Consider the following 24,299-nt stretch of genomic DNA (forward strand, 5'->3'; position numbering starts at 1 on the left):
CTGAATAATGGAACCACAATTACCTTTGGTCTTATCGCTTTATAATCAATCGGTTGCTCTTTGGACTCTTGTTTATAAGCCAGGATAGTTGGTGGTCCAACACTGGGCAATGAGTAGATGCCAGAATCAAATAATCTTCCAGATATCTTATCATCAATAAACTTCAACAAAGAGATCATAGTTACAATCAGGGAAAAGCACAGAGACTATGGGATAAATTAACAGTATTTGGTGAATATTATATGCATGACTTGATGTCAGTATAACTTGAGTGACTTCTCATATTGGCTATTGTGGATCAATAGTCACCTTTCCCCTATAACACAATGTACTGTGTTTTGGGGCAAGATGCAAGATCATCTCCTTGGGTCAACCATCTCAGACAATCCCAATTAAGTTAAAAATCACACAACACCAGGTTATAGTCCAACAGGTTTATTTGGAAGCACTAGCTTTCGGAGTACTGCTCCTTCATCAGGTGGTTGTGGAGAATAGGATTGTAAGACACAGAATTTATAGCAAAAGTTTACATTCGGATGTAACTGAAAGTATACATTGAAAAAGACCTGGATTGTTTGTTAAGTCTCTCATCTTTTAGAATGACCAGGTTGGTTTGAGTTCTTTCATATGTAAATCGCAAATCTTTTTTTACAAGTTACATTCTCAAGTGAGCTGTTGCGGCTGTACAGGACATTGGTTAGGCCACTGTTGGAATATTGCGTGCAATTCTGGTCTCCTTCCTATCGAAAAGATGTTGTGAAACTTGAAAGGGTTCAGAAAAGATTCACAAGGATGTTGCCAGGGTTGGAGGATCTGAACTACAGGGAGAGGCTGAACGGGCTGGGGCTGTTTTCCCTGGAGCGTCGGAGGCTGAGGGGTGACCTTATAGAGGTTTACAAAATCATGAAGGGCATGGATTGGGTAAATAGGGTCGGGAAGTCCAGAACTAGAGGGCATAGGTTTAGGGTGAGAGGGGAAAGATATAAAAGAGATCTAAGGGGCAAATTTTTCATGCAGAAGGTGGTATGTGTATGGAATGAGCTGCCAGAGGATGTGGTGGAGGCTGGTACAATTACAACATTTAAGAGGCATTTAGATGGGTATATGAATAGGATGGGTTTGGAGGGATATGGGCCGGGTGCTGGCAGGTGGGACTAGATTGGGTTGGGATATCTGGTCGGCATGGACGGGTTGGATCGAAGGGTCTGTTTCCATGCTGTACATCTTTATGACTCTATGACTCTAATTGGTGTCATGTCGGCCCTGATAATGTATTGAAGGTGTTAGCTTCCTGTGTCAGGCTGTCTGTGCCAGAATGGTCAGACTGTTTCTAATTGAAAAAACGGATTTACAGACTCTGACATGGGTTCATGCAGTTATGGAGCAAAGTAACATGTAATTCTGCAAGTACAAATTCACCCCACAAATTTATATATGATTAGATTAGATTCCCTGCAGTGTGGAAACAGGCTCTTCGGCCCAACAAGTCCACACCGACCTCTGAAGAGTAACCCACCCAGACCCATTTCCCTCTGACTAATGCACCTAACACTATGGGCAATTTAGCATGATTCTGGACTAATGGTTCTGGAAGAGCACAGCAGTTCAGGCTGCACCCGAGGAGCAGTAAAATCGACGTGCTACTGTCTCCCCACCCCCACCCTCCTCTAGATTATCTCTCCACCCTTCAGGCTCTCTGCCTTTATTCCTGATGAAGGGCTTTTGCCCGAAACGTCGATTTTACTGCTCCTCGGATGCTGCCTGAACTGCTGTGCTCTTCCAGCACCACTAATCCAGAATCTGGTTTCCAGCATCTGCAGTCATTGTTTTTACCAAGTTGATTTTAACCCTACTGCGAATCCTCTTGCAAGGATGCCTGCCTTGAAGAAGTTTTCCTCCTCTCTCTACAGGGAGTCCCTCTCCCACTGCAACTCCCAGGTCATTTCCTCTGACCTATCACCTTCACCCCCTCCCCCACTCACCTATTGTACTCTTTGCTACTTTCTCCCCACCCCCACCCTCCTCTAGCTTATCTCTCCACCCTTCAGGCACTCTGCCATTATTCCTGATGAAGGGCTTTTGCCCGAAACGTTGATTTTACTGCTTCTCGGATGCTGCCTGAACTGCTGTGCTCTTCCAGCACCACTAATCCAGAATCTGGTTTCCAGCATTTGCAATTTAGCATGGCCAATTCACCTGACCTGCACATCTTTGGACTGTGGGAGGAAACCCATGCAGACATGAGGAAAATGTGCAAACTCCACACAGGCAGTTGCCCAAGGCTGGAATCGAACCTGGGACCCTGGTGCTGTGAGGCAGCAATGCTAACCACTGAGCCACCGTGCCGCCTACATGTATGTGTGAATGTGGGTGTGTGTGTGTTGGGGAGAGAGGGTTATGAGTGTCTGTTACAGGGTGTGCGTATGTGTGTGAGCGTGAGTGTAAAGGGGTTTAAGTCTGTGAGAGGGTGTGTGTGAGAGTGTATGTGTGAGTGTATGAGAGAGGGTCTGCATGAATGTATGTGTGTAGGAGTGTCTATGTGTATCTGTCTGAGTGCGTGTCCTTCTGTCTGTGTGTGTGTGTGTGTGTGTGTAGCGCGGTGGGGTCACCTGTAGTGTGACATGAACCCCACGTCCCAGTTGAGGCCATCTCCAGGGGTACCGAACTTGGCTATCAGCCTCTGCTTGGCCACGTTTTGTTGTTGCCTGTCCCGAAGTCCGCCTTGGAGGATGGTCACCCTAAGGTCCGAGGTCGAATATCCCGAACTGCTGAAGTGTTCTCTGACTGGGAGGGAACACTCCTGTCTGTTGATTGTTGCGCGGTGCCCATTCATCCGTTGTCGTATCTTCTGCTCGGTCTCGCCAATCTACCATGCCTCTGGGCATCCTTGCCTGCAGTGTACAAGATTGACAACGTTGGCTGAGTCGCATAAGTACCTGCCACGTACATGGTGGGAGGTGTCCCCACGTGTAATGGTGGTATCTGTGTCGACATTCTGTCACATCTTGCAGTGTCTACCGTGACAAGGTTGTATGGAGTTGTCCTGAAAGCTTGGCGATTTGCTGCAAACAATGATCTGTTTGAGGTTTGGTGATTGTTTGAAGGCAAACAGTGGAGGTGTGGGGAAGGTCTTGGCGAGGTGCTTATCCTCATTGACAATGTGTTGCAGGCTGCGAAGAACATGGCGACGTTTTTCGGCTCCTGGGAAATACTGAACAAGGAAGGGTGCCCTGTCGGCTGCAGCTCTTGTCTGTCTCCTGAGGAGATCATTATGGTTCCTTGCTGCGACAGGTCGGAACTGGTGGTCGATGAATTAAGCAACATACCTCGTTCTTATGAGGGCATCCCTAAGTACGTCCAGGTGCCCATCGCGTTCCTCCTCATCTGAACAGATCCTGTGTATGCATAAGGCTTGTCTATAGGGTATGGCTGTTTTAATATATTTCAGGTGGAAGCTGGAGAAGTGTAGCATTGTGAGGTTATCCATGGGTTTGGGGTACAGTGTGGTGCTGAGGTGCCCATCCCTGATGGAGATGCATGTGTCCAAGAATGAGACAGATAGTAGAGAGTAATCCATGGTGAGTTTGATGGTCGGATGAAACTTGTTTATCACCCCTGTGTAGTTTTCTTCAGTGATTCCTCTCCATGGGTCCAGAGGTAGAAAATATCATCAATGTACCTGGTGTATATTATTGGTTGGAGGTCCTGCGTAGAGAAGAAGTCTTGTTCAAATCTGTGCATGGAAACGTTGGCATATTGGGGTGCAAATTCGGTCCCCATGGCTATTCCATGTGTCTGGATGAAAAACTGGTTGTCAAAGGTGAAGATGTTGTGATCGAGGATAAAGTGGATGAGTTGTAGGATGGCGTTTGGAGATTGGCAGTTGTTGGTGTTGAGTACTGAGGCTGTTGCCGCGATGTGATTGTGGGGGATGCTGGTGTAGAGTGCTGAAACGTCCATTGTGACAAGGAATGTTCCTGGTTCGACTGGTCTGAGGGTGCTGAGTTTCCGTAAGAAATCTGTAGTGTGGCGACAGAAGCTGGGGGTCCCCTGTACAATGGGTTTCAAGATGCCTTCGACATAGCGAGAGAGGTTCTCACACAAGGTCTAATTTCCTGATACGATGGGACGTCCTGGTGTATTGGCTTTGTGTATCTTCAGAAGGTAGTAGGAGTCGCCTACACGAGAAGTACGTGGGATGAGTGAGCGTATGGAACTCTGAAGAGCTGGGTCCAAAGTCCTGATCAGTGTGTTCAGTTCATGGGTGTGCTGTTTGGTCGGGTTGGCCGGTAGTTGCCTGTAGTGTTGCTGGTTGTTCAGTTGAACAACAACCACGGACCAGTCAAACCGGGAACATTCCTCATCACAATGGATGTTTCAGCACTCTACACCATCATCGCCTCAGTTTGGTACCCATGGGGAAGGCCTCAATCAGGACCTTGGGTTCATGTCACACTACAGGTGACCCCCTTGCACTATACCCACACAGACAGATGGACACACACACACACAGATACACACAGACACACACACACACATTCACGCAGACCCTCTCTCATACACTCACACATACACTCCCACACATACCCTCTCACAGACTTAAACCCCTTTACACTCACTCTCACACACATACACACCCTCTCACAGTCACTCATAACCCCACCCCTCACACACACACACACACCCACACCCACAGGCACATATACATATATAATTTTGTGGGGGTGAATTTATACTTGCAGAATTACATGTTACTTTGCTCAAAGATTGCATGAATCCATGTCAGATTCTGTAAATCTGTTTTTTGATTAGAATCAGTCTGACCATTGTGGCACAGACAGCCTGACACAGAGAGCTAAAACCTTCAATACATTATCTAGGCCGACATGACACCAATTGTTAAAGTTCACTTGAGAATGTAACTTTTAAAAAACTTTTTGCGATTTACAGAACTGAAACCAACATGGTCATTCTAAAAGATGAGAGACTTAACAAACAATCCAGGTCTTTTTCAATATATAATTTCAGTTACATCACACTGTAAACTTTTCTATAAATTCTGTGTCTTACAATCTTATTCTCCACAACCACCTGATGAAGGAGCAGCGCTCCGAAAGCTAGTGCTTCCAAATAAGCCTGTTATACTATAACCTGGTGTTGTGTGATTTTTAACTTTGTACACCCCAGTCCAACACCGGCGTCTCCAAGCCAATCCCAATAAATGTACACAAATCTCTCATCATCCTTCGCTGATGATGATAAACGTCATGATAGTGACATCTCTGATCAAACAAAAATGCATTTCTATTCTACCCCAACCTACGATGATATACCATATACCAAAACATGAGTCTCATTATCTTCAAATGGTAAACTGAATATACTTACCAGAATATAACTTAGACTAAAAGTCAACAAACACATTACGCAATGTTCAACAGGAAAAAATATATGGACATAGCCTCATTGTGAAGCAGTATTATATTCTGGTAGGCTTTGCTTTCTCCTCAATGTATATTTTTTCCAAAAATATGCTTTACCTTATAAAATTTATGAAAGTATATTACTTGACTGGTCAAAGTAGACATTATGCAAAACAAAAGCAATCACAATGACTGAATAGCCTCTTGTTGTGATTCTGTGAAATCTGTTTCCTTCTATATTGTCTGGTACTCACTGCACTTACCATTGGCATCTGCTATTGAAGAGTCATCCTGCCAGTGTGCTACTTATTTTTGAAGTGAAATGTTAATCAAAAGCTGTTAGGAGGTTGTCGAATCATGTAATGTGTTTCTCATCAATTTGTTGTCTTTGTTATATATAGTCTGGTGTTTTTTTCCACACGGTAGGGAAGTATGCTAATCTGTTCTATATTTGATTAGGAATATTTGGAACATAAGAATGAGGAGCAGGATTAGCCAATTCAGCCCCTATCAGGTACTCCACCATTTAATACAATCATGACTGATCCCATCTTGGCCTCAACTCCACTTTCTTGTCCGCTCCTCATATCTCTTTAACCCATTATTTATTAATATCTATCTATCTCCTCAATTTTCTTCAGTGCCCCTGCATCCACTGCACAATTCCACAGATTTACAATCCTTTGAGAGAAGTAATTCCTCCTTAATGCTATTTTAAATCTGCCACCCCTTATCCTAAAACTATAACCTCTTATTCCAGACTTCCCCACAAGGGAAAACATCCTTTCAACGTCGATTTTGTCAATCCCCTTTAGCATCTTATATGCTTCAATTAGATCTCCTCTCATCCTTCTAGACTCTGCACTCTGTTCCACTACCCAAATGCACTTTGTATGGTAAGATGTGCCTGTACTGCAGGCAAAACAAAACTTTTCACTGTACCTAGGTACATGCGAAAATAATAAATCAAATCAAATTAGAAAGATAAGGGCAGCAGATACATGGGAACACCACCAGATGCTAGTTCCCCTCTGAACCACTCACCATCCTGACTTGGAAATGTATTGCCATTCCATCACTGTTGCTGGGATAAAATCCTGGAACATTCCGCTCACCAGCATTGTGGGTGCATTGCAATAATCACGAAGGTATCTCACCATTACCTTCTGCAGGGCAACTAGGCATGGGAAATAAATATTGGCTCAGACAGAGGTGCTCACATCCCATGAATGAATAACAAGACCAAGGGGAATGTGTCTGTGTGGGATTGGGTGGAATGGTTGAGATCAGTGGTGTGGGGAAAATGGCAGCCATGGTCAAAGTCCTCATCAACCACTGTTGGGGAAGTCTTCAGTTCAGAAAAAAAAAGAGTTTTCAGAAAGTTGTTCCAATGGAAAAAAAACAATGAAGGTGGAGGAAAGGGGAGAATGGAATTCTTCCAAATAAAAGCTTATTGCCAGAAATCTAATCCAGCTAAAAACTAATTTTGTCACTCATACATCGATAAATCTACCAGTCACTTTCCGGTATGTTTTACAAGCACCCATTATTCAATCTATGAGTTTTCACAGTGAGACTTGTTCATAAGGACGTTGTAGCCACATTTCAATCTTGTCCTCACTGATGCTTACTTCCAGCACATAAGGGGAAGATTAGGACTGTATACCCATGGTACCTTAAAAGACTAGTCTTGACTCGTTCAAGAGGCTCCTGTCTGATCTCCCATATCCTACTCTCCATAAATTTGAGGTTGTCCAAAACTCCACTGCATTTGTTCTTACACACACCACACTGTCACTCCTGTGCCTGTTACGCGATATCAGTTCCAAGTCAATCAGCACATAGATTTTAAAATTCTCATCCTTGTTTCTAAATTCCTCCAGGGCCTGGTGTCTTCTGTACCCCTGCAGCCCTTTGTCTGATCAGCATTGATCTAATTCTAGCCTCTTGGCATTTCACAAATTTTAATCTCTTTGGTGTCTGCATCTTCAGCTGTCTATCAGTAAACTCTGGGATTTCTTCTTTAAATCTCTCCATTAAACTAAATAATTTTTCACCTTTAAGATGCCCCTGAACACTTCCCCTTTTGACCAAATTTTGAAAATCTGATATGGCTCAAATGTGTAAGTTTGGCCTTACAGTGATTCTGTGACTTACTTTCCTGTGTCAAGGGCACAGTATAATTAAGCTACAGTGCTGCTATTTTGTTTGTGTTAGTCAGAGGACACTGACAGTGGATACAGTACCTTTTCTATTGATGGAAATGAGAAACACTCCCTCAACATAGACCAAGGACTAAACCCTCCTGGTCTGTAAGGCTAAGCCATTGGAATCATTTAAACTTAACCAGTTCACCTTTGTTACAGCTTGATGTCAAATATCAACGCAATAAAGATAGTAATGTTTGTCCGATGAGCGAAGGGGAGCAGTTGAATAACAATTACAAACTTCAGTGGTTACGTTGCTGTATTATTCTTCTTATTTCAATTCAGTTAAGTGCACCCTTAAACACAAATGATGAAGGGCCTCTTCAACACAGTGAAGCAAGTGGTTGATTTGAAGGAGTGTAGACTTTAGCATGTTCTTCTCTGAAACTTGACAATGCTGTACTATCCTAACCAAAAGTGTAGCCTACTGAGGATCAGCACGTCTGATCAGTTCACCACGTAAAAAGGAGGAATAGACCATTCAGCCCATCGAGTCTGCTATGCCACTTAATGACATCATGGCTGATCTGATAATCCGCAACTCTCCCCTAATTCCCTTCTTGATTTAGAATCTGCCTGTCTCAGCCTTGAATATTCTTAATGACCCAGCCTCTACAGCTTTCTGAGATAAAGAATTGCACAGATATACAACTTTCTGAGAGAAGATGTTCCTCCTTATCGCTGTCTTAAATAGAGTCACAGAGATGTACAACATGGAAACAGATCCTTTGGTCCAACTCGTCCATGCTGACCAGATATCATAAATTAATCCTGTTCCATTTGCCAGCACTTGGACCATATCCCTCCAAATCCTTCCTATTCATATACCCGTCAGATGCCTTTTAAATGTTGCAATTGTACCAACCTCTATCACTTCCTCTGGTAGCTCATTCCATACATGTACCACACTCTGTGTGAAAAAGTTGCCCCTTAGGTCCCTTTTAAATCTTTCCCCTCTCACCCTAAAAGTATGTCCTCTAGTTCTGGACTCCCTCACGTCAGGGAAAAGATTTTGTCTATTTTTCCTAGCCATGCCCCTCATGATTTTATAACTTTGAAAAGGTCACCCCTCAGCCTCTGACGCTCCAGGGAAAACAGCCCACCCTATTCAGCCTCGCCCTAAACCCTCCAACAATGGCAACATCCTTGTAAATCTTTCTGAACCCTTTCAAGTTTCACAACATCCTTCCTATAGGAATGTGTGATCCCTTATCCTCAAATTATACCCTCTGGTCTTAGACTCTCCCACAAGGGGAAAAAATTTCTGCAGCTACTCTGTCAAGACCTCTAAGAATCCTGTATGTTTCAATAAGGTCACCTCTGATTTTTCTGTATTCCAGGAGTTCAGGCCTAATGTACTAACCTTAGTCACTCCCTCCATACCTGCTATTCTCATTGAAACTTACAGAATACTGAGAGGCCTGGATAGAGTGAATGTGGAGAAGATGTTTCCACTAGTAGGAGAGACTAGGACCCAAGGGCACAGCCTCAGAGTGAAGCGGCAAACCTTTCGTTCTGAGATGAGGAGAAATTTCTTCAAACACAGGTTGGTTAATCTGTGAAACTCATTGTTGCAGAGGGCTGTGGAGGCCAGGTCATTGAGCATGTTTCAGACAGACTTTGATGGGCTCTTGATTAGTAAGGGGATCAAGGGTTACAGGGAGAAGGCAGGAGAATAGGGTTGAGAAACATATCAGTCATGATTGAATGGTGGAGCAGGCTCAATGGGCTGAATGGCCTAATTTTGTTCCTCTATCTCATGGTCTTATGGTATCAACTTGGTGAACCTTCTCTGGACAGCCTCCAAAGCCGGGATATCTTTCCTTAGATGGGGACCCAGACCTGTTCACAGTATTCCAATTACGGTCTTATTCGTGCTTTGCACAATTTTGGAAAAAAACTCCCTACTTTTATATTCCATTCTTCTTGAAATAAAAGCTAACATTCTATTTGCCTTTCTTTTTATCCATTGAACTTGGAGGCTAGTTTTTTTTTTGTGATTCGTGGGTGAGGACTCTCGGGTCCTTCTGTTCTGTAGCTTTTGACAATACCATACTGTATTTCAAGATAAGTCAATCTGAGGGAGCTCACAGTTTTGTAATCAATCAGAGAATTGAGGTAGTGATCAGAATTGGCTCAAAGCACATGGGATCTGTGGTGAACTGATGATACACAGGTCCATTGAAGGTGGCAATGTATACAGCCTGCAGCTTCAATACAAAGCACAGCTGGTCAGGCATGCAATATACTGCAGATCAGTGCATTTGACAGAAGGCATACACAGGAGGCAATATGCTTTATTGATGTTAGATGTTTCAATGTGGGGCTGTATGCAATGTTTGCAGTCTGTTTATTTTACTAAGCAACCTGTTCAGAGATGTTCCCACACACCTCTAGAACAGGTGGGACCTGACATCTAACCGGACTAGACGAGACAAATCCTGGATGTTCATGATGACCAGGGAGTCTAGAACCAGGGGTCACAGACTAAGGATATGGGCCTGGCATTTTAGGACTGAGATAAGGAGACACTTTTTGCCCAGAGTGGGGAGTCTGGGATTCACAGAGAGGAGTTAACATAGAACATACAACATAGAACATAGAAAAGTACAGCAGAGAACAGGCCCTTCGGCCCACAATATTATGCCGAGGTTTAATCCTAGTGTAAAATAAAATAACCTATGCGCCCCTCAACTCATTGCTATCTATGTGCATGTCACTTGTATGTCCCTAATGACTCTGCTTTCACCAACACCTCTGGCAATGCATTCCATGCATTCACAACTCTCTGCATAAAGAAGCTACCTTTGACAACCCCTCTATACCTTTCTCCTAATATCTTAAAACTATGACTCCTCGTGCCAGTCAATCCTGCCCTAGGGAAAAGTCTCTGGCTATTTACTCTATCCATGTCTCTCATTATCTTGTATACCTCGATCAGGTCTCCTCTCTTCCTCCTTCTCTCCAGAGAAAAAGGTCCAAGCTTAGTCAACCTCTCTTCGTAAGACAAGCCCTCCAATCCAGGCAGCATCCTGGTAAACCTTCTTTGCACCCTCTCCAAAGCCTCTGTATCTTTCTTATAGTAGGGCGACTAGAACTGGACACAATATTCCAGTGTGGTCTCACCAGGGACTTGCAGAGCTGTAGCAAAACCTCACGGCTCTTAAACTCGATCCCCCGTTAATGAAAGCCAAAACACCATATGCTTTCTTAACAGCCCTATCCACTTGGGTGGCAATTTTGAGGGATATATGTACTTGAACACCAAGATCCCTCTGTTCCTCCACACTGCCAAGAATCCTGTCTTTAATCCTATATTCAGTATTCGAAAATGCATCACTTCCCATTTATCCAGGTTGAACTCCATCTGCCATTTCTCAGCCCACCTCTGCATCCTGTCTATGTCGCGCTGCAGCCTGCAATAGCCTGTAATATCAACTGCACCTCTATCTTTGTGTCATCTGCAAATTTACTAACCCACCCCTCAACCTCCTCACCCAGGTTAAGGCCAAGACTTTGAATGGAGCTAGACATAGATCTTGGGGCTAAAGGGATCAAAGGGCATGGGGGGAGAAAGTGGCAACAGGATACTCAGTTAGATGATCAGCCATGATTACATTGAAAGGTGGAGAAGGGTTGCCTATTTTCTATGAACCTGGGCCTCCTGGTTCAAAGGTAGAGGCACTAATAGCCCTTAATAGTCTACATTCTACACTACATAGGGAACAGAAGGATCTACAAATCCCTTAACCTGCAAATGTTTAATCATCCAGAGCTCTGAGCAGTTGTAAATCATATTGCTCACCTCAGAATGAACAATGATGTCATCAAGGCTCCCTTTTGAAGTTACATCACTGACATCGTCTTCCAGGATTGACTCATACTCTTTATCTGAAACCAACACAGAACAAATCATCCAACATTTGCTTTCTGAGAAACCTTTCTTCACAAAACTGAGTGATACTTTGCCAAGTGAAAACAAAACACTGCAGATGCTGGAAATCTGAAATAAAAAGAGAGCATGCTGGGGAAACTCTGTACAGAGAGAAACAGCGTTAATATTTCGGGGGATAAAGGAACCAGTCACAAAGAACAGTCTTTAGACTTGAAATATTAACTCTGTTTTTTTCTCACCAGACCTGCTGAGTTTTTCCAACATTCTCTGTTTTTATTTTTGTATTTAGTCAACATTCAACATCTTGAGGAGCTTAATATGATGAGGCCTTCCAGCCAAATGTTATTCATCAAATAATAGACCTTGTGCTTTAAAATCTAGTTGTGACTGCAGTAATCCTCATGCAAGCAAATGGGAAACACTATCCTCTTTACATAACCCATGAATATTTACTTAATCTGGAGAGAAGGTGGCCAGGTGATAATGTCACTGGACTAGTTTCTTTATTATTCATACGTAGGATGTGGACATCACTGGTTAGGCCAGCATTACTGGTGAATTACATTGCGACACCAGGTGAGGATGGTAATCTTCCCTCAAGACTATTAGTGATGGGTTCCTATGACAATTGACTGTGGTTACATGGTTACCACTAGTCTAGCTTTTTATTAAATTGTTTTATTCACACACAGGACGAGGGCATCTCTGGCTAGCCCAGCATTTATTGCCTGCCCCTAATTGCCCCAGAGGGCAGTTGAGAGTCAAGCATATTGGCTTGAGTCAAGCATAAACCAGACCTGGTGGGGAGAGTTGTTTCCTTTTCTAAAGGACATTAGTCAATCAGTTCGGTTTTTCCAACAATCTACAATTTTTACTGAATTCAAGATGCACCTCCTGTCCTGGTGGGATTCTGAACACGAACATTACTAATCCAGTGACTTGACCACTACAGCAATACCACTCCAGGTGACTCCAAAGGCTTTGGGATTATGGTATCAAATCCCATCACTGGGCAATTAATAAATCTGGAATTGAAAGCTAGCCTAAAGTGAAAATGATAACCATCACTGGTTGTGGTAAAAATGCATCTGGTTTCTTAAGGGAAGAAAGTCTACCATCTCAACCTGGTCTGGCCCAGTGATTCACTTTGTTCAAGGGAACTTAGGGATGGGTAACATTTCATGAAAGAATAAAATGGAGCAGGAGGATAAAGCTGAGGTTTTAAACAAATACTTCCATAGCTCCTTAAAGTCAGCAGGGCAGGCAGATCAGGTGGTTAAGGGGATACTTAAGGCACAGGGGATACTTGTCTTTATTAGTCACGGTATTGAATACAAGAGGTTACAATGGAGCTGTATATAACTTTAGAACAAAGAAAAGAAAATTTACAGCCCAGGAGCTGGCCCTTTGGCCCTTCAAGCCTGAGCCGAAGGGCCTGTTCCTGGGCTGTAAATTTTACAGCTGGAGTGCTGTGCAGTGCCGGAAGTCACACTATAGGAAGGATTGGTTGCATTAGATAGGGTGCAGAAGAGTTTCGCCAGGATGTTGCCCAGGCTGGAGTGATGAAGAGAGATTAGATAGGCTGGGGTTATTTTCCTCAGAGCAAAGGGGCTGTGGGGAGATCTGATTGAGATGTATAAAGTTCTGACAGTCATAGACCTGGTAGATAGAGACTAACCTTTCCCTTTAAATAACCAGAAGCACTGTTTTAAGGTCAGGTGCAGGAGGTTTAGAGGGAATGTGAGGAAAAGAATCTTTCACTCAATGGGTTGTGGATATCTGGGCCTGAAAGGGTGAGAGAGGCGGGAACCCTGAGGAAATTTAAGGACCAATAGGATGAGCACTTCAAACATCATACCACACAAAGCTACAAACCAAGTGTTGGAAAATGAGATTAAAATAAATGTTTAGTGACTGGCATAGACAGGATGGGCTGAAAGGCCTCTTTCCATGCTATAAATATCCATGCTGACTCGATTATTGAAAGGCTCTGAAATGAGAAAACACATTTAGTGTACAAGTGTCAACATTATGTTGTCATGTATAAATTTAACACTATTCTGTTACCGGAAAGTTTATCTGTGCTTTTGTCAATTGTTCATCATCAAGGATATAACTGTTGCAGTAAATGTGGTCCTAACCATTTGGGCAAAGTGAGTATAAGTGTTGAAATTCACGACAGACAGTAAAGATGCCTCAGAGGGCATCACCAAGGCTAGTGAATGAGAGAAACTCTAATCAGTGTTGGAACTGTACAGCTGCAGGTGTGTGTGCCACAGAATGGCAAGTGAATATAAGTGTGCAACGTATATTATAAATCTCAAAGCAGTTTTGGTCTCTGCATTGCAGAAAAAAAAAACATTTAAAAATGGTGGAGAGGTGCAAAAGTGATTTACAATCATCAGACCAACTGAGAGTAAAGACCTGCCGGGAAAGTTAGTCTGGTTGAGATTGTTTTCTCTCAGGGAATATAGAAGATTGAGGGGCAACCAAATAAAGATTGTTAAAATCATCAATGACCAGAGCAGGATAAACATAACGTTTCCACTTGTGGGTAGATTCCAAATCTAGGGTTTTTAAAATTCTAAGAGAAATGATTGGAATGGAGAACTTTTTGCCACATGAGGTGCTTGAGACAAAGGATATTTTTAAAGTAAATAAGAGCATGAGGTAGAAAAGGGACAGGAAGAGGTTATTCTGACAGGGTGAGATGAAGTAGGTTGAAAGAGATGGGTGCAGAGAACAAATATGACAACACTGGGCCAGACAGTTTGCTTTCATGCTGTAAATTCAAAGTAATATCATAGAGTATTATTATGTTAAATTAACACTGCAAACAATTTTTAGAAAGCACATGAACAGCTGGATATTGTATCAGAGACCAGAAATACTATGATTTACTTCTGGCCGATAGCCCATCTGAGCCAAGTAGTTGAATTTTATTTTATTCATTCACAGAATGAGGGAATCACTGGCTAGGCCAGCATCTATTGCCCATTCCTAATTGCCCAGTGGGCAGTTAAATGTCAACAGTGCTGTGGGTCTGGAGTCACGTGTAGATCAGACCAGCTAAGGACAGAGTTTCCTTCCCTGAAGGAGAGTAGCAAACCAAATGGGCTTTTCCTGACAATGGATTCATGATCATCATGAGATTGTTAATTCCAGATATTTATTGAATTTAAATTCCACCATGGCAGGATTTGAATGCAGGTCCCCAGAGCATTACCTGGGGTCTCTGGATTAAGAGTCCAGCGATAATACCATTTGGTCATTATCTCCCCAGTTAAGGGTTTTTGCAGTTAGCCTCAGTGCCTTGAGCTAGAGAAGCCAGCAGACTTGAGACTCCTGACAATTTGCATAAATGTTATCTCACGATGCGTCCTATTTTTCAGCACTGGGGAACCAATCTTTTCTTCACAGAAAGAACGTTGAGATTGAGATGCAATTCAGATATCAGCCTTCATTTGGCACATTGCACCCTCTGCTCAAAGCCTCTTGGTTTTGGGTGCAAGGCCCATTGCAAACATTATAATATGTCAGGCCTTTGGCAAAGATGTCTCCTTATAAGATGAGGGCATCACTGGCTAAGTCAGCAGTTATTGCCCATCTCAAATTACCCAGAGGGCAGTTAAGAGTCAACTACATTGCTACGGGTCTGAAGTCACATGTAGGCTAGACCAGAGGATGGCAGTTTCTTTCCTTAAAATACATTAGTGAACTATATGGGGTTTTCCTGACAATCAGCAATGGATGCATGGTCATCATGAGACTCAATTCCATATTTTATTCTATTCAAATTCCACCATTCTGGAATTTGAACCTAGGTCCCAGGTCATAACCTGGGTCTCTGGATTAACAGTCCAGTGATGATACCACGAGGCCATTGCCTATACCCTTGTTGTGCTAAGGTTAATTTGATTCTGGGTGCAGAGGATAAGTGGAGCATGATTTTGCTTTATTTACTCCCACTGACAGGTTGTTCCACCTTTGCAGGAATCAACTTGGTTGAGGAAGGATTTTGGATAGTGCCACATCAAGTGGGGATGGGTAAGGGCAGTTGAGTGTGGAAGGATAAATGAAAGCCCCTGAAAATTGGTTAACTTGATGCAAAACGTTAACTTTATATCAATAGAAATACCTGTGGATGTTGAGCTAAAAAACGCTGAGAGCTGGCTAAAGAGTTCTGATTCTCCTCTCTCTAAAATTTCGAGTTTCTCTTGAGGCATGATCATAAAAAATGGATGAGATTCAAGTGAACAATATGTTAGAAAGCAGATTCTGCAGGAAGTCATTACAACATTCTATTCACATCATACTCCCCCTGTAGCTCAAGCTCTGTTTCCATTCAGTGAATGTGTCTCTTTTCTGGAAACAGAACACAAGTTAAAGAGGTAATGCCGGAACCCAACTTGTTATTAATTAAAGAATCCAGTCCCTATAAATAACTTACAAACTTATAGGTCTTAGATTGTAAATAGACTATCACAGGACATGAACCGTTTATGAAAAATACCCTGGTTTAAAAAGATATTTCAGAGATTGCCCAATGTTTACAATTTTGCAAACATGGGACTAAAATATTTGTGCATTATTAAATTCAGTATAATTAACAAGATCCATCCACCAGTGAGTACCAGTTACCATTAGATGTAGAAGCAGAAGTAGGCCATTCAGCCCATTGAGTCTGATCTGCCATTCAATGTGATCCTGACTTTCTTGCTTTTTCCCCATAAGTCTTGATTCCCTTAATGATTAAGAATCTGTCTCAGCACTGAATATCCTCAATAAACCAGCCTCTACAGCCCTCTGCAGTAGAGAATTCCACAGATATACCATTCTCCAACAGGATGAATTCCTCCTTAGTTTTCTTAAATGGGTGACTGCTTACTCTGAGATTATGTCACCTTCAGCTGTCCCTCAATACATCAACTCAGCCTTCTGAGTCTCTGCCATAGATCTTCATGTGAAATAACAAATTCCTATCGCACAAATCTTTGGAGGCATGGAGCAGGATGTTCCTCAAGGAAGGAGGATATAAAAAGCAGTGTCTGCTTTCTTTTCTTCCCCTCTCCTCTGATGCTCTGCCTCATCATTAAGACTTCATGACTCAAAACATGAAGCAGCTTAATGGATAAGTTGTCACCATTTCAACCCATTGGCAGCAGGCTCCTCCTAACCATTAATGCCAATGCTGCAGCAACTTCAAGGAGAGCATCAGGGTGTCATTAAAGTGCTTTCTTTGTCCCTTCCTGCAACTTGGCCATTTGGTGGTGGAGAAAACAGGGCCTGGTGGGGAAAACTCCTTTTGACCATCCAGGCAGAATGTCCAGTTCAATAAAATTGACTTTGCAGGGATTTTGCCTGAATGCTTTGGCAGTGGCTTCAAGGAAGAGACCAGCCTTTGTTCAATATACTTCCAATTGAATTCAGAGGAGTGACAATGCTAATGGAGTCTCTCCAGGGCTCTTATGTGTTGCTAGTACACAGTCCACGGCAGTACAGGAATGTGGTGTAAACAACCACTCTATATACTTGCAATTTTGATTAAGGAGTTTTCTGCTGTCGAACACTTGAGGATTCAGTGACCTTGGCTCTTCATAACCTTCTTTAGCCCTGCAGGATCTTTGTGTACCTCCAATCTGGCCACTCACATAACACCCCCTCCCCCCCCCCCCCCCCCCCCACCACCGCCACCACCACTGATTTTCTTTGCTGTGGAAATGGTGAACATACCTTCAACTGCCTAAACCTCTCCTCCACTCTATTGTCTTTGCCCCTTTTAAATTCTTTTTTTAAAACCTACTATTCCTTGTGTGGCTTGGTGTCACACTTTCTCTAGTGAAAAACCTTGAGCTGTTTCATTAAATTAAAGGTGCTATGTAAAAGCTAGTCATTTTTGTCATTGAAGCAACACTGTAAAATTGGACTATCTATAATCAATGCACAAAGAAGGAACTGGAGATGTAGTTGAAGAATGCAGACTTCCAGATCAAGTTTTTCCTTAATTTTGTCTAAATGCCAGCATGGAAAATGTACAAGACTGCAGGCGACAGTACAGTATGTAAGTACATAGGGAGGAATATGTTGGGAAAAGCCCAAAAAAACTGTAAACAATGTTCACCTTAACTGAACTATCCTAAATGTTACAGAAAAGAAAACTTGTCCATTTTACAAGTTGTCTCAATTATCATTGGAGTCTTTTTTTTTAGGGAGAGGCGATGTTTCAGTCATCCTTTACAGTTAAGACAATGTGTCGATTCAGGCGAACAGTCATTTTTCTCCGTCCTTGTTTCAGTGTTTGCTTTCAGAGACAATGCAGCTCCTTACCAAATTTCCTGTGGCTCTGATTGAGCAGCCAGCTGGAATCAGTCTGTGTGAGAACTGATGTTAGTGGAAGTTGGTCAGAATCCACAATTGTAACAGTAGAGTCCACAATGTCCGGAATGATTTCACTGGGCCTGTTTCACGGAGACAGAAGTCAATACAAACAGACTCAAACAAACATGCAATTAAAAGTGCAAATACTCTGTTGTTTGCAGTTCACAGAATTATACCTTTCTATCACTGTTACTTTTAATAGGTATCTGTTTGGAGAGGTCCATGGAATGTTGATGAGAATAGTGAGGTTTGGAAATCTCTGTCTGAAAGGATGGCAGAGGCATTAACTTCTATTATCTTTTTAAAAAGTATCTGGATAGACACTTGAAGTGCCTTAAACCTACAATACTACAGAGCTAGAAAGTAGGACTAACCTTTACAAGGCACCAATGGCTAATTTAAGTAAGGAGAAAGAGTCAGGAGAAGTTTCACTTATGCCAGTATAGTTTTAATCGTCAACTTAAACCTTATGTAAATGATAGACAGAGTTCCACGTTTAGTCAGGAAATTGGGATGTTAATTTTCATGCAACATATTATTAGTTTAAGGGTGAAAATGAAAACCACTTTTTGGCTGTTCTAAGAGCTGAATGGCCTTATTGCATGCTGGAACACTCTATTTTCTAATCAACCTGTTCAGAGATGATTAGGCTCTCAGGGTTGGAATTTCCTTTCTATTCCACTCCTTTTAGACTGTCATTAAAGCCTGCCTGTTTCATAGAGTCATGGAGTCAAAAAGGACAGAAACAGACCCTTCGGTCCAGTTAGCACACAATGATCATATTCTCAAACTAAAGTAGTCCTACATGCCTACATTTGGCCCTCTAAACCTTTTCTATTTATGTACTTATCCAAATAACTTTTAAATGTTAACAGTACCTGCATCCACCCCTTCTTGAGAAACTCATTCCACGCATGAACCACACTGACGATTAAAGGCAAGCATACCAAACGCCTTCTTTACAATCCTGTCTACCTGCGACTCTACTTTCAAGGAACTATGAACCTACATTCCAGGGTCTCTTTGTCCAGCAACACTCCCCAGGACCTTACCATTAAGTGTATAAGTCCTGCCCTGATTTGCCTTTCCAAAATGCAGCACCTCACATTTATCTAAATTAAACTCTATATGCCACTCCTTGGCCCATTAGCCCGTTGTACTCTGAGGTAACCTTCTTCGCTGTCCACTACACCACCAATTTTGGTAGCATCTGCACACTTCCTGACCACACCTCCTATGTTCATATCCAAATCATTTATATAAATGAGGAAAGGCAGCAGACACAGCACCGATCATCGTGACACATCACTGGTCCCAGGCCTCCAGTCTGAAAAGCAACCCTCTACCTTTAAGCCAGTTCTGTATCCAAATGGTTAATTCTCCTTCCATTTGATCTGACCTTGCTAACCAGTCTATCATGAGGAACCCGTGTCAAACACCTTATTGAAGTCCATATAGATCATGTCCATCACCCTGCCCTCGTCAATCGTCTTAGAACATAGAAGAATACAGCGCAGTACAGGCCCTTTGGCCCTCGATGTTGCGCCGATCCAAGCCCACCTAACCTATACTAACCCACTATCCTCCATATACCTATCCAATGCCCGCTTAAATGCCCATAAAGAGGGAGAGTCCACCACTGCTACTGGCAGGGCATTCCATGAACTTACGACTCGCTGAGTGAAGAACCTACCCCTAACTTCAGTCCTATATCTACCCCCCCCTTAATTTAAAGCTATGCCCCCTTGTAATACCCGACTCCATACGCGGGAAAAGGTTCACACTGTCAACCCTATCTAACCCCCTAATCATCTTGTACACCTCAATCAAGTCACCCCTAAACCTTCTTTTCTCTAATGAAAACAGCCCCAAGTGTCTCAGTCTTTCCTCATACGATCTTCTTTCCATACCAGGCAACATCCTGGTAAACCTCCTCTGCACCCGTTCCAGTGCCTCCACATCCTTCCTATAGTATGGCGACCAAAACTGCACACAATATTCCAGATGCGGCCGCACCAGAGTCTTATACAACTGCATCATGACCTCAGGACTCCGGAACTCAATTCCTCTACCAATAAAAGCCAGTACGCCATATGCCTTCCTCACCGCACTATTTACCTGGGTGGCAACTTTCAGAGATCTGTGTACATGGACACCAAGATCCCTCTGCTCATCCACACTACCAAGTATCCGACCATTAGCCCAGTACCCCATCTTTTTGTTATTCTTCCCAAAGTGAATCACCTCACACTTAGCTACATTGAATTCCATTTGCCACCTTTCTGCCCAGCTCTGCAGCTTCTCTATATCCTGCTGTAACCTGCCACATCCTTCCGAACTGTCAACAACTCCTCCGACTTTCGTATCATCCGCAAACTTGCTCACCCAACCTTCTAACCCCTCTTCCAGGTCATTTATAAAAATGACAAACAGCAATGGTCCCAAAACAGATCCTTGCGGAACACCGCTAGTGACGGCACTCCATGAAGAAACTTTGCCATCAACTACTACCCTCTGTCTTCTTCCATCCAGCCAATTCCTAATCCAAACCTCCAACTCACCCTCAATGCCATATCTCCGTATTTTCTACAGTAGCCTACCATGGGGAACCTTATCAAATGCCTTACTAAAATCCATATATACCACATCTACCGCTTTCCCCTCATCAACCTCCTTCGTCACCTTTTCAAAGAATTCAATAAGGTTTGTGAGGCACGACCTGCCCTTCACAAAACCATGCTGACTATCCTTGATCACATTATTCCTATCCAGATGTGCATAAATCCTTCTTACAGGAAACATCATAGCTTGGAAAATAGTGTTTTAATTTAAAATAGTTTAGGGTAGTTCGACAGGGTTGTTAACTGAAGATGTGCATGGTTGGTATGGGCTGGTTGGACCACATGGTCTGTTTCCATGGTGCATGACTCTATGACTTCATTTAAAATAGATGCTTCTGAGGAAGGGAGAAGATAATTTAGAATTGTTAATAATAGTTTACCTCAGTGCAAGGAGTTTAGTTCAAAAGTTCCAAAATCATAAAGACTTAGCTAAAACACAGCAAATGTGAAGTGAAACTGAAACAGCCTCAGGTCAGTTATATGATGGATTAAGGAAGATGCTATCAGAGTCTCAAAGATCAGGAATTGAACTCACAAATGAGGTAGACCTGGTGTGGGATACAGCAAGGAATTCTCTCTGGTGTTTGAGTACTGTAATGGGATGGTGTTGGGAATAACAGGATTTTGTTTTTATGTGTTTTGAAATCTCAACATGTGTTATATGTAATTAGCTCTGTTCATTCTATTTTATCTTCATTTCTTTTGCATAATAAACTGCTGTTTTATCGTTAAAACCAAATCTGCAGCGTTGTGCACTTATGTTTCACTCCATGCTAAAACCGAAAAAGCAAAGTCCATTCCATCAAGACAGGTTTCAGTTGTGAGATCTGACCTGTCCAATAACATCAGCTGCAATTATAACCCCTGTAATAAAGAAAACAAAGGTCTTGCATTCATGTAGAACCATATTACAATTCAAGATCTCGCATGATCTGTAACGATATAATTATTGTTGAAGCCCAGTGACAATTGTTGCAGCTTCATGAAGCTTTCTAGAACCCCCATTGCTTGGTGCCTAGTCTTATCCGATTATTTCTCCTTGTAAAAGGTGCTATATTAGTGAAACTCCTTTTTTTTGTTTTCATTATTGTTGCTGTTTCTTGCACACTCTTCAAACCATTCTGCAGAGCTGACATTTCTTGGTATGGACACAAACCTGACAAGCTTCAAGTATTTTCAGATTTTCAATTCCTTGTCTACATTGTTATGTTTAATCCTAATTCAAAATGTCATACAAAAATTAATGCTGAAAATCTAATATTAATACCAGGAATGTGTCATGTCAGTCATAGCCTTGTGGCAGACTAATGGTAGACTATTAATTCAGAAACGAAGCTGAAAATGTGTTGCTGGAAAAGCGCAGCAGGTCAGGCAGCATCCAGGGAACAGGAGAATCGACGTTTCGGGCATAAGCCCTTCTTCAGGAACGAAACGTCGATTCTCCTGTTCCCTGGATGCTGCCTGACCTGCTGCGCTTTTCCAGCAACACATTTTCAGCTCTGATCTCCAGCATCTGCAGACCTCACTTTCTCCTATTAATTCAGAAACCCAAGTAACATCCTGGGAGAAAAGAAATGAAAGAACTACAGGTTTCAGAAATCAGAAACAGTTCTGAGGAAGGGTCTCTGGACCTGAAATATTAACTCTGATTCCTCTCCACAGATGCTGCAATACCTGCTGAGTTTTTCCAGCAATTTCTGTTTTTGTTTCTAATATCCTGGAGACCTAAATTTGAATCAGGCTATGGCAGATAGTGGGATTTAAATTCAGTTAATAAAACCTGGAATTAAGAGTCTAATGCTGGCCATGAAACTGTTGTTGATTGTCAGATTGTTGTTGATCTGGTTCACTAATGTCTTTTAGGGAAGGAAATCTGCCATCCTCACCTATTCTGGTCTCCATGTAACTTCAGATCTATAGTATGTGATTGCTGCTTAACTGCCCTTTGGGCAATTAGGGATGGGCAATAAATGCTGGCCTAGCCAGTGATGTCCTAATCCTGAGAACGAGCGAGTAAAAAATGGCAGAAGGACAAAAGTTGTTTAGTCAGCGTCTGAATCGGTTAAAGAAGTTAATGCTTAAGGTGATTAAACAAAAAATTGCCCTTCACCATTTCAGATTCTGTGGTGAATTCCATTGAATATTTACAATGTGAACTTTTTAATTCCAGTTGCAGTGTATTCTTACCCATCAATGAATGTTGATTCTGTTTGTGTGAAGCTTTCTGCTATACTTGATGTGCTTGAAGCAACTGAAGAGGAGAGAGAAAAAAATGGTAAAGGTGGATAATGTTTAGACAAAAGAATAGTTAGATCAATGGAATGCTCAGTTTTACTTATGTCAGCATAATTGTCAACTTAAACCTCACGAGAATGACAGAGAGAAACAGGCTAAAATGTTTAGACAGGAAATTATGGAATTAATCTTCATGCAACATCTAATGTTATTAACTAAGGGTGAAAATTGAAATATCAACATGGAGGTCAATGGAGTTTGATTGAGTGCCTCATCCATTATCATCTGAATAAGATTTAATACAAAATGCAGCTTTCAGTAGCAGATATTTCATTTTTATTCTGTAAATTAAGCAGACCTACATTTTGTGTTATAATTATAATAAAAAGTGAAGGTATCCAGCACACAACAGAACCCACCCAATGCTAGTTAGGAACAATACCTGCTAACCCATTGTAGTTCACGGATATAGTAGGTATTGATTAGAAACATGGATGGAAATGTGTTGCTGGAGAAGCGCAGCAGGTCAGGCAGCAACTAGGGAACAGGAGAATCGACGTTTCGGGCATTAGCCCTTCTTCAGGAATGAGGAAAGTTTGTCCAGCAGGCTAAGATAAAAGATAGGGAGGAGGGACTTGGGGGAGGGGCGTCGGAAATGTGATAGGTGGAAAAAGGTCAAGGTGAGGGTGATAGGACAGATTGGGGTGGGGGCGGAGAGGTCGGGAAGAAGATTGCAGGTTATGGAGGCGGTGCTGAATTTGATGGATTTGACTGAGACAGGCTGGGGGGAGGGGAAATGAGGAAACTGGTGAAATCCGAGTTCATCCCTTGTGGTTGGAGGGTTCCTAGCCGGAAGATGAGGCGTTCTTCCTCCAACCGTCGTTTCGCTGTGGTCTGACGATGGAGGAGTCCAAAGACCTGCATATCCTTGGTGGAGTGGGAGGGGGAATTGAAATGTTGAGCTACAGGGTGGTTGGGTTGGTTGGTCCGGGTGTCCCAGAGGTGTTCTCTGAAACGCTCCGCAAGTAGGCGGCCTGTCTCCCCAATATAGAGGAGGCCACATCGGGTACAGATGATGCAATAGATGATATGTGTGGAGGTACAGGTGAATCTGTGGCGGATATGGAAGTTTCCTTTGGGGCCTTGGAGGGAGGTGAGAGGGGAGGTGTGGGCGCAAGTCTTGCACCTCCTGCGGTTGCAGGGGAAGGTGCCGGGAGTGGAGGTTGGGTTGGTGGGGGGTGTAGATCTGACGAGGGAGTCACGGAGGGAGTGGTCTTTACGGAATGCTGATAGGGGAGGGGAGGGAAATATATCCTTGGTGGTGGGGTCCGTTTGGAGGTGGCGGAAATGACGGCGGATGATGCGCTGTACATGGAGGTTAGTGGGGTGGTAGGTGAGGACCAGTGGGGTTCTGTCCTGGTGGCGGTTGGAGGGGCGGGGTTCAAGGGCGGAGGATCGGGAAGTGGAAGAGATGCGGTGGAGGGCATCGTCGATCACGTCGGGGGGGAAATTGCGGTCCTTGAAGAAGGAGGCCATCTGG

General features: G+C 42.8%; 1 protein-coding gene across 4 annotated transcripts in view; it reads right to left on the minus strand.

Moving 5' to 3' along the window:
- Positions 1–24,299, minus strand: part of LOC122556201 (glutamate-rich protein 6-like) — a 70,655-nt gene that overhangs the window by 40,642 nt on the left and 5,714 nt on the right. For 2 of the 4 annotated variants that reach the window (XM_087993334.1, XM_087993338.1), the window contains exons 2-6: positions 22,712–22,775; positions 17,853–17,983; positions 15,664–15,741; positions 11,436–11,521; positions 24–161 (exon numbers count right to left, since the gene is read on the minus strand). In XM_087993334.1, coding sequence (XP_087849460.1) covers positions 24–161; positions 11,436–11,521; positions 15,664–15,741; positions 17,853–17,983; positions 22,712–22,775 — 497 coding nt within the window. The remainder of the gene's footprint in view (positions 1–23; positions 162–11,435; positions 11,522–15,663; positions 15,742–17,852; positions 17,984–22,711; positions 22,776–24,299) is intronic. The other 2 variants (XM_087993335.1, XM_087993337.1) reach the window with 2 other exon arrangements.

This window comes from Chiloscyllium plagiosum, unplaced genomic scaffold (assembly GCF_037043375.1).
Source record: "Chiloscyllium plagiosum isolate Xiang-an unplaced genomic scaffold, Cpla_swu_hap1 HiC_scaffold_13, whole genome shotgun sequence".
Classification (NCBI taxonomy): Eukaryota; Metazoa; Chordata; class Chondrichthyes; order Orectolobiformes; family Hemiscylliidae; genus Chiloscyllium; species Chiloscyllium plagiosum.